At 51.6% G+C, this 16,140-nt stretch overlaps 1 protein-coding gene across 6 annotated transcripts in view; it reads left to right on the top strand.

Moving 5' to 3' along the window:
• The window catches only part of FGD1 (FYVE, RhoGEF and PH domain containing 1), a 55,463-nt gene that overhangs the window by 24,481 nt on the left and 14,842 nt on the right, over positions 1-16,140 (top strand). For 5 of the 6 annotated variants that reach the window (XM_074323811.1, XM_074323810.1, XM_074323813.1 and 2 more), the window contains 3 exons: positions 14,126-14,299; positions 14,607-14,784; positions 14,911-15,349. In XM_074323811.1, coding sequence (XP_074179912.1) covers positions 14,126-14,299; positions 14,607-14,784; positions 14,911-15,349 — 791 coding nt within the window. The remainder of the gene's footprint in view (positions 1-14,125; positions 14,300-14,606; positions 14,785-14,910; positions 15,350-16,140) is intronic. The other variant, XM_019710831.2, reaches the window with a different exon arrangement.

The following is a 16,140-nucleotide window of genomic DNA, read 5'->3' as shown; positions in this document are numbered from 1 at the left end:
TGCCCTCCAGTTACTCTTGGTCTAGAAGTCAGTAGCTGGGCAGCATCTAGACCGCTAGTCCCTGGCCTCTGATCAATACACAGTAGCGATTCTGAGTTGCCTTCCCACTCCACCAGCCCTTCCAAATTACGAATCACAATACCCGTCCTGAATCATTCCCCTCCTCCTCAAAAAAGTTCACAGGATCCTTTTCCCAGTGAAGTCCCTGCCTCTGTAATTGGTGGGTATCTTTTTTGTTTGTTTGTTTTATAACTCCAAGATGAGGATTGGGACTAAGACGGGTGTCAGGGAAGGACCTGGCCTCCCATCCAACCATTCCTAACTGACTACACTGTGTGACCTGGGTGAGTGAGTTCCCTTGTCTGAGCCTCAATTTCCTCATCTAGAGAATGCCATGAGGAATCTATGAGATACTGGTTGTAAAGCCTGCAGAATGAAATAAAAAAATTTTTAAAAATAAGAGAAAAACCTTCTGAAGAGGAGGTGGAGGAATTACTCAGGCCCTGGTAAGGCAGACACCAGGCCCGTGTGATTCACAGCAGCATGGGGTGTGAGAGACCCGCCTCCCCCAACTGCTCAGCCAGCCCAGGGGTAGGCACAAGTGACTGGCTTCTCTCTCCACAGGACTCGCCTATAATTGGCCTAAGGAGGGCAGGGTTCGTGGTTGTAGGGTGTGTGTGTGTGTGTGTGTGTGTGTGTGAGAGAGAGAGAGAGAGAGAGAGAGAGAGAGAGAGAGAGAGAGAGAGAGACCTGAGCTTCAATTGAAGGGTTGAAACATTTTAGTCCACGTGTTAAGATTTCTGTGTGCCTGTTGACTTCCTCACTCATACTGCTGGGGCCTTTATTGAATCACCATCCTTAGGGCCCAGTGGCCCATCCTTAGGGGGGACTTTTTAAAGTAATATTTATATTTATATCTTATCCATGTGAAGAGCCTTGAATTGCTTCAAAGTGCTTTCTCTTTTAGTTACCCTGATTCTTGTTGGGGGACGGGATTGTTGTTATGCCCATTTCCCAGATTGATAAAACCTACGGCCTCATTGGTTTACTGAGATAACCCAGTGAGATACCAGAGAGGGCTTTGAGAGTCAGAAAGGAGATCCCAGGTGTAGGTTTACTCATAAAGATTTGGGGGGAACTCTACCCTATTCCTCAGGGTTGAGGCTTAGACTATCCTTCCAGATGCTGAGTCGGGAGGGGGGTTAGCTTGGGGCTTAGGGCATCCTTACAGACTCCAGGAGTTAGAATTGGAGCTGGGAAGGCCCCTAGACACCATCATGTTCTGGGTTTCCCAAACTGGTTGAGCATCAGAATCCCTTGCTGACTTTGAAAAAATAAATGTGATTCCTGGACTCTACCCCAGAGCTCCAGAATCTTGGGGTTGCAATGCAGGAATCTGTTTTCGCAGCTCCCCAGGTGATTCTGCTGCATTCCCTACAGTGGGAACCCCCTACAGTCAAGCCCATTTCCCAGTTGGAGCAGTGGAGGCTCAGAAAGGCAGTTGAGCCATGGTCCTACAGTAGGGTTTCAAGGCGAGAATTCCTGCCTGTTCTCAGGAATTTTCTTCACTTTCCCATTCCCAAATCCCGAGATATATATAAACTGTTTTCTGTTCTCCACGACAAATCCTTTCCACAAAGTGACGGCCGATACTACCAACCACCTGGGTTCAAGGAGCCGATTTTCGCGATTTCCCGAAGCAACTTTTCTCGGGATTCGGAAAAAATCCTGAGTACGGGTGGGAATTCCAGCCCGGAAAACCTGGCGACAAATAGGAAAAATGTCTAAGCGATACATTGTGAGTAGTGCGCTTATTTCCCATTGTGGGTATTACTGGGTTCAAGGAATGGATTTTCCCGATTTCCCGACCAACTTTTTTGGGATTCGGGAACGGAAAAGCGAAAACAATTTCTGAGAACAGGTGGGAATTCCCGCCTGGAGACCCTGTTCTACAGTGAGTCAGCATCATTAGGGCCAAGGGAATGCATCGGCCTCCCCGCTGAGGCCCTCCCCCATCGCCCTCTGTGGGCCTCACTCATTCCCAACCCCAAAGGTAGCATGAGATCTAAGCTGCAGAAAATGAGTCAACCTCTCAGCCACATAACACAAACACTGGCTGCCTCAGTTTACTCTCTATGCCCAGCTCTCTTGAATGGCTGCCATTTGGCAGTTCAAGCTGGCAGGCAGTTACAGTTCTCGGACTCTAGGAAGAGGAAATCCTGGCATCAGCAGCGCCTAGCACAGGGTCTAGCCCTAAGAAAGGGTTCCAGAGTGGTGTCAGCAAGGTTTGTAGAGCTAGGAGGAACATGGGGGGGCAGTTCACATAGGAAGTTTGGTAGGAGCAAAGGCACTGAGACATGGGGCATCCTGGGGACTGGAGCTGGTATTGGGAGGAATGGAGGGGTAAGGCTGACAAAGGGACTTTATGCTGAGGGCAAAGGGCAACCATTGAAGGGTTTATTAAGTAGGGGAATGATGTGCTCAGATGTTTGAGAGATCCCCATAGCTACATCTGGAGAGTAGATAGGAAGGGTGTAAGAGTGGGAGCAGGGAGACAGGCAGGCAGAGATTGCAGTCATCACAGCGAGAGGTGATTTTAGCCTTGTTTGAGCCGTGGCAGGGTAAGACCTGAGAGATAGATGTTTAGGTGCTAGCATGGGCAGGCCTTGTTTGTGGCTTGGATATAGAGGCCGAGGAAGACGGACAAGTCCAGGATGAGTCTGGCTTGTTTTCTGAAACCAACTATAGTGACCTGGTAGATGGTGGTGAGGCCATCTACATGTAAGAGAAGAAGCAGGTTTGGGGGAAGATACTGAGTTGTGTTTGAGACAAGCTGAGTATCAGAGGCCTGGGGGGACATCCAGGTGGAGGTGGCCAGCAGGCATTTGGATGTAGGGTTGGAAAACTCAGAAGAGAAGTCTTGGCCAGAGATGTTTGGGAGTTCTCACTGCCAGCCAGCATGTACCACAGACTACATAGCGGCTCCTGGGGAAAGCGTGCATGGTTCTGGGGGCCAGTCCCATCCTTGAAGACATAAATAGTGAGGTCAGCAGTCATGCTTGCTCTGGTAGAACATTCATTATCCCCCCAAACTTTGCCTTAGAAATGCTGGGTGGGGCACTTTTGAAAGCATATGTGCATAAAGCAGAAACCCAATTCACATACACTCAGGGTAGTGGCTGTTGCAAAGACCTGAGGCAGTATTCCTGAAAACCAAGTCACACGTTGGTAAAGTAAATTCCTGTAGCTCCCTCCATGTTCTCCCTGTTGAGGGCATCCTGAGTGGCTGTAGAGGGAGGCTCAAGGTAAGGAGAAGAGGTGGCTCACGATGGGAGGGGGTGGTGGGCTCTGCTGAGGATTTTTGGAGAGCAGCAGTTTGAGATTCCAAGGCAGTGTCTGAAAAAAGACCCGGATTTGGTTCCCAGTCAGCTGGGGTCTTCCAAACAAACATAACAAAATGTAAAGACTTGGGTAGCTGGGAAAGGGACTTCCCCAGACAGGAGTAAAAGAATTGAAGTTTCCAAGTGGCAGATGGTTGGCACCTGCATTCCTTGGCCCTTTCAGGTGACTCTTTCCCTGGGGCAAGGCCCAGCTGGGGCTATCTGCTCCCTCAAGGGGGAGTGGCAGCTAACAGTACCCCAGACAGACTCAAGCTATGGCTTTTGGGGGTCCAGTTAGCTAAATGCCTTCGGCAGATGTGGAGCTGGCCAGACGCTGGCTGGGTGGGGCTAAGACCTGTCTGGAATAAGGGCTGGAAGCACAGTCTGCCACTGGCCAGCCCTGCAGAGTTAAGTTCCCTCATCTGGAGAGAGCAGATATCCTTGGAGCAGAGAGTCCAGCCTTTCTAGGCTCCAATACCCAGTTCCTTGGAGCTAGAAGATATCACACCTCCAAAAGTTACCTCAAAACACACACAGGGCTGGAAACAAGGCTGTTGGGCAGCCATCAAGGAGCCTCAGCACTCTTGGCTCTGCCATTGGTTCACTGAACCCGCAGGCCTCCCTTCCCAGCTTAGGGCCTTAGTTTCCCCATTTGTAAGTTGTGGATCTGGTCATTGCATTCGTCTGGCATAGAATAGGGTGTCAATAAATACTTGGTGAGTAGTTCAGAGAGTGACACAGGAGAAAGGAGGGCATTTCTTCTTTTAACAAAGGTTTATTGAGTACCTACTGTGTGCTTGCTTGGCCTTGTGCCTTGTGTGAGGTGCTGGGTGGGCAAGAAAGCAGGCACAACCCCTGTCTTCATGGAGTTCCTTTCTAGCAGGGAAGACAAATATGACAACTAATTCTAAGCATAGAGGCTGCAGGAACATAGGAGGAGGTGGGCAAGGAAAAGAGGACAGTTGAGTTGAGACCTGAAGGAAAAATAGGAGTCCAGAGGTAAGGAGAAGCAGAAAAGCTGTTCAGGCCAAGGGAATGAAATGACATGTGCCAAAGCCCGAGGCGGAAGACAGCACTTTCGAGGAACAGACAAGAGGCCATTGTGGCGGGAGGGGGGGGGCGGGGAAGTGTTCCTGAGCTGGGCCTTAAATGTCCCCTTGCTCAGGAGTTTGGAGTTCACCCTGAGGCAAAGCAAATGGAGCCCTTCACTAGGCTGCAAGAATTGAAGGGGCCTGTTTTCACAAGCTGGTTGTGGTGTGGAGAGTGCCTTGTTAGAGCACCCTGAAGGATGAGAGGGAAACCAGGTAGGCTCGGGTGGGAAAACATGTATAGATTCAAGAGCTGCTAAGAAGTAGAGTCTGCAAGATTGGGGTCTGGTTGGATGTAAGTTGAGGGAGAGGGAGGAGTCATGGAAAAAGCCCTGCCTCTGGCTGGGGGAGCTGGGTGAATAGAGGTGCCATTCCTGGGATGGGGAGGGCAGGAGGAGGAGCCAGTGAGGGGCTGGGGTAGGGGGGTGGTTTAGGGTGCACTGAGTCTCAGGAGCCTGAAGACGTGACATCTAGGTGGTGGTGCCCAGTAGACATTGGCTGTGCTCATCCTGCTTCAGAGTAAGACAAGAGGGTGAGGGGCACAGGTGTGTGGGTGAGGCCCAGGGAGGGAGTGGCAGCTTCTGCTTGGTGCTGGCAGTTTCTAGCCCTTCAGGGCGCTTCCCAGTGCAGGAAGGGGTTAAGTCACCGCGGGAAGGCTCCCGGAGAAAGCGGGAAAGGAAGGATTGGCAGGCCTAGCCCCAAGGAACTGCAGCTGGCATAGAAGCCCATCCACCTGGGCGTGCTAAGCCGGCGCCACCACCTTCGCCTTTACCTTCACCTCCCCTGCTCCCTCTCCAGCTTCTGCCCAGCTCCCCTAGGCTGGGCCTCCCAGCCTAATACTTTCCAGGTGTGGACACAGCCCCTCCCCCTCTCAGGGTGGCCCCTCCCCCATCCCGCGGCGGCTGGGAAGGGGGCTGGGAGGGGGCAGGGAAGGTGTGGGTCTCCCACTGCATCTCTTAGGGGCTCCAGACTCCAAGTCCCCGACTGCTCTGTAGAGAATTCCTTCAGGAATCTGCTCCCTGTGGCTCTGGCAGGGTAAGGCAGTGGTGACAGTCCCCCAGATCCAGCCTTGCTACTTTCTTACTTTCTAGCTTCATGTGACCTTGGGCCAGTCACCTCCTGTTTCTGAGCCTTGGTTTTCTCACCTAGAATATGGGGTTATCATCCCCACCACCTAGGGTTGTTGTAAGGATTAAATGGCACAGATAAAGCCTGCAGCACTCATGATGGCACATTGTAACCATGCTCAACAAATGACCCTCCTTGCCCTTTCTGTCTCTGCCCCTTTGCCTCTCTCAGGCCAGCATCCCTCACTGTCTCTGTCTCCCTCCTGACTTGCCCCTAAGTTTTCTGTCCCCCTCTCTAGCTGTCCGGTTCTCTTGGTCTCTGTAGTTTTCCTGTCTTCTCCCTCGCTTGTCTTTGTCCCAGTCTGTCTTTTTCCTTCAGAATCTCTCAGTGTTGCCAACTCTCAATTTTGACCAGGCCTCTGGTGAGGGGGGAGGGAGATGGATGGGTGTTGGGGTCCCTGGGGTCACACACAGCAGGGGTCAGAGAGGCCATCCCTAGTGGCTTTGTCCTCACTGGAAGGGAAATCCCAGCCAGCGTGGCAGCCCCAGCACCCGCTAATTACTGCCCCCAGTGCTCCCAGCTGCAGCTCCACTCCACTCCCTTCCCTTCCTGTCCTCTAAAGTCCCCAGCCCCTCCCGAGGGGTGGAGCTACCACCCCCATCCTTCTCTGCCCTTAGGTCTAGAGACACTGGGAGGAGGTAGCCAGGCCCTCACAGCGATCTAGCAACTGGAACAGGGAAGGGCCGCCCGTGCTCCCAAGTGGCTGTGGTGTGTGTGTGTGTGTGTGTGTGTGTGTGTGTGTGTGCGCGTGCGTGTGTGCGTGCACGCATATGCATGCATGCATGCATACATGTGCCTTGCTGCCTGGCTGTCTTTGTCCCAGTGGGTCTGTTTTGTGTATATCGTAAAATTCTTATTTCTGTTTGTGTGTATGTTTGAGTGTGTGTCTGCATATCCGTATATGTCTACGTGTGTCTTTGGGTCTGTATATGTTGTTGTATGTTCCTGTATACATGGGTGTGTGTCACCTTGGCTCTGTCTAAACCCCTGGGGGTTTTAGATGTTTCTATATGTGGGTCTTTGTATATAGATCATGTGTGTGTGTGTGTGTGTGTGTGTGTTTCTTTGCTGGCGTCCATCTGAGTATGCTCCCTAGTATCTTAGTGGTGGTGGTTTGTGAGTGTGTGTGTGTGGGGGGGTGCCTGTCTGTCTTTTGCCCCTTCCTGCCCCTTCCTTCTGCTCTGGAACCTTCTTGCAAACCCAGGCACTCAGTTCACTCTTTACTTCCCCACCCCTAATATCCACACCTTTGCTCACTTTCTTCCCTTGCCCGCAGGACCATGCCCAGTCTATACCTGTAAAAACACACCCCATCCTGGATGGCTGAACTCAAAAACCATCTCCTTTAGAAAGTCACCTCCCCCATTTAAATGTGATTTATTTCCCAACTCAGCAAACATTGACTGAGGATATGCTCTGTGACTCTAAACACAGGCACACTTGAGATCCAGTTCCAGCTCAACCACTTCTAGCTGTGTACTCTCAGGCAAGTTATTTTGCTTCTCTGCCTCAGTTTCCTCATCTGTAAAACAGAGCTAATAGCACACAGGGTTGTTAGGAGGGTACCATACAGGAAAGTGTCAAAACAATGCCTGGCCCAGAGTAGGTGCTCAACAGTTGAATCAGCATACCATATATCCTCCACTAAAAAATTAACAGCTTGAGTTGCAGAGAGTTCTGAAAAGTTCTTGTAATTCCCTGCTCTCTTCTCCAGCCGTCCTGCCCAGAGCAGAACGTGAACTGGACCAGACAGAACAAAAGGCATATTCCAGTTCAGGGAACTGCTGACAGTTATTGCATGAGCCAGCTCCCTGAGCTTGCTCAGGTCCAGAGGAGACTGGGCCCTTCAGTGGGGGGAGTGGAGGTGGAAGAGGGGACCTTCAAGGCAGCCACCTAAGAGCCAGAGCACATAAGATAGGGCAGGAGGTAAACAGCAGAGGTGAAAGGGTCTTTAAGGACCATCTAACTGGGACATTGCAAAGTGGTGGCCCACAAATGAAATTTGACTCACAAGTTTCATTTGGCCTATTCATTGTTTTTAAAATTAGGAGATTTCACATAAAAGTCTGGATTTCTGATTGTCTTGAAATACTGGAAAATCTGAACATAAATACAGGGCCTCGTTACTGCAAGATGACAATTTGATGGAGGGGAAAAGCTGCTGTCTCTATTTTGGGTGAGGCATGTGCTCCCCAGTTGACCACAGTCCTCAGCATTCCCTATTGTCTTACAGTGTCCCATTTGACAGAAAGGTCCTCACTTTACAAAAAAGTTCCTCCATTTTACTGAAGAGTTTTCTATTGTCAGAGTCTTTCATTTACAGACAGGTCATCCATTTTACAAAAGGGTCTTTACTTTATAGAATTCTTCCTTACTTTACAGAATGTCCCTCCACTTTGAAGAAGCTTCCTCCATTTTGTAGAAACTTCCCCATTTTAAAGAGAATTTATCCATTTTACAGGAGGGAACACTCAGGGAAGCTCCTTACTTGCTTCCACTTTCCCAAAGTGCCTTCACTCTGTAGAGGGTGCCTCCATTTTTCTGCAGAGTCCTTATGTTCAGAAGACCAGTCCAGTTCAGGAAAGGAACCTTCCAGCAACCCACAGGATACCCCCTGCACTTCTCACATTTGACAGAGCTTCGTGTCTGAACTTTCAAACAGAACATCTGCCAGGTCAAGCAAGGCCTGGGTGCAGTCTGGCCACAAAAGGAGTGGGGCAGCTGGGCTGCACCTCATGTTCAAAGGGCAGGTGGGAATAAAGGCATAGGGGAGCTATACCTTTATCCTAGCTTTTTTCTCAAGCTGAGGGATTCCCCTTCCTCCTTTGGAGCTGGCTTCCCAAAATGCACATTCTTATTTGTTGGTTTTCATTCTTCTCTACTCCCTGTGTTCCCTTCCCCCCACCCCACCCCACCCCCAGGAATTCCAGCGGTCCCTGGGGCCTACCTCTCAGCCTGGAGAGGCAGAGCTCTGGGCGTGCTGTGGGAATCAGGAGTCCTGAGTGCTGCTGCTGGCTTTGGCCCACTCTCTCGCATCTCACCATTTCCTCACAGGGAGGAGCGCACACATATTCTCTCCATTTTGCAGATGGGGAAATTGGGGTCTAGAGCTGTGAAGTGACTCCCCATATTACCTGGGAGTTAATGGCCTGGCTGAGGTCCAGTCTGAGGCCCTATTAGCTGACTTGAAATTGAGCCAAGGTTACAGCTGGAAGAAGGGAGAGGGGGTGCTGCTGGCCTGGGAGGGGGAAAGCTGGGAGCTGACATTCCCAGAAAGAGGTGAGGGAGAAACAGAGGCTGTTCCCTTGGATATGTAGGGTCCTTGTCCTCAAACTCAGCAAGAGGGTAGATCTGATCTGCTAGTAAGCCCAGAAACAGGGGCTGAATGCACCTACCAATCAGGAGCCTGCAGCAACCAGGAACAATTTTTGGAATGATTTTGCTATTTCAATAACAATAAGGTAGTAAAATTCAAAACTGGTATTTTTAACACTTACTTTGCAATTTTGTACAGCTTATTACTTGAATTAAATTTGAATGGGGAAGGTGGGGCACCATTTTCTTTTCACTGCCTCCTGCCTCTAGTAGGAATCACACCCTGACCGGAAGAGGAGTTGTCCTAGAGAGAGCTGGATTCTGTGTCCCTCTCCGCCTGGTTTGCTTGTGTTTCTCCATTTGTCCAGAGCTTTGTGTTGGGTTGCAGCCTGTGGCCTGCGGGTTTACGGTTTACGTTATCTGTGTGAGTGTATCTGTGTGAGTAGTGTCGAATCTTTGTGCATTTGCAGTTCTGTTGGCTTTCACGTTTAACCCACATTGCTTTGTGGATGGGGGGGGGCACAATGCCCTTTCCCTTCATTGTCTCATGGACTCCCCAAACCAAGGAGCTGTGATTATCATCCTATTTTCCAGACAAGGAAATTGAGGCTCAACTAGCCCAGGGTCACATAGCTAGTAAACGGGGTGCTGGGAGTTAACCTCGGTCAGTGTGACTCCTGAACCAGCTGTTCCTAATGAAAGTGCCACAACACCTTAACCCATGCAGTCCAGTCAGCAAGTGTGATTATGCCACCCTTCTTTGGAATAGCCAAGTACCATCGGTGTTTAAGTATAAGATCAGATTGAAGTTTATCCCTGAAATAATGTCACTGTCAACAGCATTTAAGAGCCCACTGCAGGGAAATTGGATAGAGTCCGCAGCTTGCCTGAGGCTTACGTGAACAAGAGTCCAGGGGCCCTGATTCCCAGGTGCCACCTCGGAAGCCTGGCTCTGCCTCATTCACTCAAATCCCTCCTTGACTAGGGTTGCTGGAATTCACCCAAAAAAGTACTGTTCAATTTGAACTTCAGATATACAACAAATAATCTTGAGTATGGCATAATAAGTTTTTAGTGTAAGTATGCATGAGACTTGCTTATACTAAGAAATTATTCATTGTTTATCTGAAATTCAAATTTAACTGGGCAGCCTGTATTTTATCTGGCCACCCTGTGGCTGGCCTCTTCCTCCCCTGAGCTTCCCCAGTCCCGACAGGCTGACCCCCTTGCACTTCCTGAGCTGCTCTTATCTTCTCCTGAATGAGAGTCTCTCCTCTTTGTGATTGGGAGCTCCCTGAGGGTCAGGATCAAGACTGTCCTCTGGCCTGCTGAGAGCTTGTGGGGGCGCACACCCGCACCTCCACCCCACAGCAGAGCTGGGCCAGCACCCAGGTACTCCTGGGGTGCCCAGGGTGGGCTTCCCATGGGTGACGAGGGAAGCCCTAGTGGCAGCAGTGGTTGTGTATGTGTACACTGTGCAAAGCATGTTGCACTGGAACACGTGAACAGCTCTGCGGTTCTCACTGGGTCTTTGAGGGCTGCACATAGTTAGTGTGGGGGGAGGGGCTTTGTGGCGTCTGCTCCAATGGGCACTGGGACTTTGGTAAACCCAGGTATGGAGGACCCTGTCAGGTGCGTAGATATGGGTGTGCGTGCATATATGAGAGAGAGAATGTTGTGGGTTGTCAACTATAACAAGTAGGCTGGAGAAAACCAATGCAGGGCCTGGCTGGGTGGGGAGAGAATGGGGCAATGGGAAGGGCTGTGCTATCTAGAAAGGGGAAAGCCTCCCCTTGAGCTCCGCTAGAGCAGGGATGGGATTTTCACATCCTCCAGCACAGAGTGACCAGGCTCAGAGCAGGGCTCGGAAATACTTGAGGGATTAGCTGAAGCTGAGGGAAGCCAGAAAGTCCAGCAGGTCATGAGATGCCACAGAGGCCTAGCTGAGAAGTTCCTATTTTCCCCATGGGAGTTACAGAAGGGTCTTGTGCAAGTACGTGGCATAACCTGAGCTGAAGGTTCATGCAGGCACCTGGAGGGAGCAAGACCTGGGGCCAGGGGGCCACTGAGACAAAACACAGGAGACGGGAATGTAGGCAGAAGGACAGGGAAGGGGAGCACTGAAATAGGAGAGGGAGGGGTCTTGGAACCTTCTTTCCATCAGTGGAACCTGGCCTGGTTCTTGGCCAGGTCAGACTCCTAAACTAGAAGAACCATGCTGTTCATCTCCCATCATCCATGGCAGGCTTGGGGTCATTGTTTGCCCTAGCCACACTGCAGGTCACAATTTCTCAAGCGTTGAGATACACCCCTGCTCCTCCTGGTTCCCCTCTTTTCCAGCTTCCCCTTGGAGAGCATGGTTAAGAAAGGAGCCCAGTCCAGAACTAGCAGACCACTGAAAGTCTGCTTTTGACTTGCTGTGTGATCTCTGGCAAGTCACTGCCCCTCCCTTTGCCTTCATCTCCTCATTAGAAACTGGGCTGACAATCCCTGTCCCTCTCACCTGGGAATCCAGGGTGTCCCAGAATATTTGAGTTTCACTGAGCCTCCCATTCTGCAGGGCTGCCTACATGGAGGCAAAGAGAAAGGAAAGGAAGGCCCATCTATGGGCTCCCAGGTGAGGTGGGTGAGGAGGGAAGAGGGTGGGTCAGAGCAGGGCCGCAGGTCAGACTCCTGACCTAGAACCCTACCCCCAGGAGAAGCAGTGGAGCAGAGGGAGACAAGCCCCAGCCAGGGGCCGTGGGTGAGGAGGGCTTGCCCAGGGAGGCCTGCCTGCTTTGAGATGTGGAGACAGGGCCAGGTGGGCTCCTCCAGGCCCAAGGAGGCAGAAAAGGGGCACCTGGGACTCCGGCACCTTTGTGTGTATCTCCGGGATTGGTCTCTGCTCGGTGGAGTGCCTGGCTTTCTCTCTGGATATCTGGGCCTGTCAGCTACTCTCTGTGTCTGTCACTTTGGCCATGTGTCTCTCGAACTATGTCTCTGCGTGTGCCACCCTCCAAGTGATTCATCCTCCTCAACCCCACGCCCAGGGGGAGGGCAGGGCAGGACCAGGCCAGGATATGCTGAGCAGGGCAGGGTGAGCAGCCCAGCAGAGCTGAGAGGAGCACCTCCTTACTCCGGGCCAGGGCCCTGCCAGCTCAGGTGGGAAAGGAAGTGAGGAAGTTGCACCCAAAGCAAGGTACAGGGTTGGGGAGGGGACTCAGTCTGACGCTGGGGTGCCTTGTTCCCTCAGGGCTGGGAAGGGACCATGGCCTGAGTCCCTGGGGCCTATCTGGCTGGACTGTGGCCAGGGTGGGGTCAGGGACACAGGGAAGCTGCTGGAACCCTGGGAGTGGAGTTACTGCTTCCCTCCAGGACTGGGAGACCTAAAATCCCCTGCGGCTCTTTTTTGTCTATGTTACCCTGTAGGGTGTCTCTTTGTATGTGTTTAGCTGTATTTTTTGTAACAGAGGCCACATGACTGATTAGACCAGGAGGCAAGTGTTGTGTGTGTGTGCGCATGTGTGTATGCCTGAGCCCCCAAGACCCAGGGACACCATGGACATGCTTGTTTCGTGTGTGTGACCTAGTAAAGTATGCCATGTGTCTGTGACTATGTTTCTGTGTTGTTGGGTACATGGCAGTGTATGACTTTGTGCTGTTTTGCCATTGTGTGAGGTCTGACTTAATGACCCCGTGTGGCTGTAGTCTTTATGACTGTGAACCAAGTGCAGGTATCCAAACCTGCAGCACCATATTATGGTGTGTGTGATACTCTGTGACCCTGCAATTGTGAGACACATTATAAGTGACACTGTGTATCTTTGTAACTCAGTGGAACCGTGTTTGAGGAGTATATAAGTGGGTATATGATGATAAGTGGTTGGGTGATTGTTGTGTGAGGCTATTTGTGAAATGGTTGGCTTGCCCTTGTGTGACTGTCTTTGAGACTGTACCTGACCATGTTTGCCAGTGTGTGTGATACTGTAAGGCTGTGTGATAATGTGTGATGTTGTGACTGCGGGGCTTTATGACTACCGTGTTTCCCCGAAAATAAGACCTAGCTGGATCATCAGCTCTAAAGCGTCTTTTGGAGCAAAAATTAATATAGTAAAATAAGTAAAATATAGTAAAATAAGACTGGGTCTTACCGTGTAAATGACACCACGTGTCTCTGTGACTGAGTGGACGCATTTGTGACTGGTCATGTGTGAGACTGTGTGACACAGGGTAACAGACCCTCTGTGGCTGTGTGAGGCCATGTGGATGGGAGCTCTTGACTGCTGCTTGTTCTCTTGTCCTCATACTGTTTGCCTGCATCCTTCCCTACATGATGGCTTTTCATGGCTCCCTTGTGCCCTCAGGATGATCACCCGGCTCTTCAGCCTGTCATCCAGGCCTTGCCCTCTCTGCTCTGGCCCCCACTGACTTCTCAATCATCTGAGACCGCTTACAGCTCTCTGCCCAGCCAAGCCCACCTGAGCCCCACACTTCTTCCCTCAGGACATGCCATCCCTGGGGAGTTCCCTCACTGCCATCCACACCAAATCTTCTCTCCCAAGTGTGAGCCAAAAGACACGTGGGTTTAGGGAGCCCACAGTGAAGAAATAAGGACAGTGCAGAAATATCTCCCTTTTCTGAATTTGTTGCTTCCTGTCTTAAAGCTGTTCCTGTGACCCGAACTCTGGGTGCTGGGTGTGTGCGTGTGTGTGAAAGTAGAGGAGAGTAATGCAGATTAGTGAGAAGCTGGGATTTTAAGAAGCAAAACTTTTGCTCATGAAATACAATTTTGCCATTTGCTAGCATACTCAGCTATATAAAATCGTAGACAAGGAAGTCCACATATGGTCAGGACCTTAAGAAAAAGGGTGAAGAATGGTTTAGGCTCAGCGTACCCACTTGGCTATATAACAAACAAGGGCTGCAAACACATACACAAACTACACTCCCACCTCCACCGGCTTTACCTCCCAAGTAAATAATGCCTGCTGACATATAAGAAATCAATGTGTTGGTCACAAAGAACTCTTATCTATTGATGAAAACGGCCAGCCACAGTGCTGGGCATGGCTGCCCATCTGTGGGCTGGGTTAGGAGCTTCCCAGAAAAGTAGTGTGGCCAGGGAAGGGGCTCAGAGAAATCTGACACCCCAGATAACCTGCTAAGACTTGCTACTCTGCAGCCCCCTTTGCAGTAACATCAGTCATGTCACACCCAGTTTCTCCCTTTCTGCAGGGATGCACCAGGGAAATCGGATCCTGGTTAAAAGTTTATCCCTTGACCCTGGCCAGAGCCTTGAGCCTCATCCAGAAGGTCCCCAGCGGCTTCGCTCAGACCCCGGGCCCCCCACTGAAACCCCCAGCCAGCGGCCTTCGCCACTGAAGCGGGCACCAGGCCCAAAGCCACAGGGTAAGTGGTTCCAGAGAGGGGCAGATAAGTGGCCCAGGAGAGGGGACAGAGGAAGGGAAAGGTTGGCCAGTGGCAGAGGAGAGGGCATGTTAGAAGAATAGTAAGCACCATCGTCTAGGGACAGAGGGCTGTGGCCTGAGGCTAACGTGTGCATACTGCTATTTTACCTCAGGCCTGCTCTGTGCCTACCTCGGGCAAAGGTGCAGACAGGGGCTTTGCGGAGGGACTTGTGGCCTCCACTCCCCCAGCCACATCCAAACCCAGCTCATTGGGATCTCCCCTCTCTCTTCCATGTCTATCTCTCCAGTCCCCCCGAAGCCCAGCTACCTGCAGAATCCCCGGATGCCCCCTCCACCTGAGCCCATCCCCCCTCCACCATCACGACCACTGCCTGCAGACCCTCGAGTGGCCAAGGGCCTAGCCCCCAGGGCAGAAGTCAGCCCCAGTTCTGCAGCAGTATCCTCACTGATTGAGAAATTTGAAAGGTGAGTCTAGTCCCTGGGGCACCCTGTGGGGGTGAGGGTGGGCCTGGGACAGGAAGGACAGTTACAAGATAGGCCTCTTAGTCAAGCTCACACCCTGCCTCCATGTGTGTCCACCACCCACCTCAGAGAGCCTGTGATTGTCGCCTCGGATAGGCCAGCCCCTGGCCCCAGCCCAGGTCCCACAGAGCCAGCCGTGTTGCCACAGCCACCCCCGCAACCACCAGTGCCCCAGCTCCCTGAGGGTGAGGCGTCCCGCTGCCTGTTCCTGCTGGCTCCTGGGCCCCGGGACGGCGAGAAGGTGCCCAACCGAGACAGCGGAATTGACAGCATCAGCTCGCCATCCAACAGCGAGGAGACCTGCTTCGTCAGTGATGACGGGCCCCCCAGCCACAGCCTCTGCCCCGGGCCCCCTGCCCTGGCCAGTGTCCCTGTTGCTTTGGCTGACCCCCACCGGCCCAGCTCCCAGGAGGTTGATAGTGACCTGGAGGAGGAAGACGACGAGGAGGAGGATGAGAAGGACAGAGAAATCCCAGTGCCCCCGATGGAGAGACAGGAGTCTGTGGAGGTACTGACCCATGTTCACTGGTGGCAGGACCGTGGGGAGAAACCAGGAGCCTAGTTGTTCCACTTGGTTCTTCCCCTATCTCAGTATTTCTTGAAGCAGAGCATGTTTCCACTTTGGATGTTAGGCTTCCCTGGTCCATTGGTACTAAATATGAGTAGCAACCCCCTGCCTCCACCCCATCACTGATTACCAAAATAACCACACAGTTCCAAATGCCCACTTGGAAAGTTGTTCTGCCTTCATCAGAGAACCACTAGCTGGACCCCAGTTTTTGCATCTTGATGATGGGCATCTTGGTTAGGGATCTTTAAAGTCCTGTTCTAGTTGGGAAATCCCATGACTCAGTAGCTATGTAACATTGGGCAAGTCTCCGCTCCCCCACCACAAGTCTCAGTTTCCTTATTTGTAAAATGGAAAGTCTCATGTCCAGAGAGATTCCTCAACAGTTGCCTCTGGAAGCACAAGAGCAAGAGCCCCCCAGGGACCTGAGGCTGTGGGGGTGAAGGTACTCAGCAGCAGGAAACCCTTTCTGGTCCCCGGCAGCCTAACACTACTTTCAAAGGCATGCTTAGGTCATAGCCAGGATGCCTGCTTTGCCCGAAGGACACAGCTCAAAGTGGAAGCCAAGGCCAGGGACTCAGCAAATGTGTGTCCAATGAATAGGATACTGGGCCAACAGGCAATGAGTTTTATACATTTTTAGACTTTTGTGTTTTCCTCCCACCTCAGGTACTCAGCAAGCCTTTGCTGACAGTGAATTGAGTGGGTGAATAAATAACTAAATATAGTTT

This window comes from Rhinolophus sinicus, chromosome X (assembly GCF_036562045.2).
Source record: "Rhinolophus sinicus isolate RSC01 chromosome X, ASM3656204v1, whole genome shotgun sequence".
NCBI classification, from domain to species: Eukaryota; Metazoa; Chordata; class Mammalia; order Chiroptera; family Rhinolophidae; genus Rhinolophus; species Rhinolophus sinicus.
This window is presented reverse-complemented; position numbering and strand designations above follow the sequence as displayed.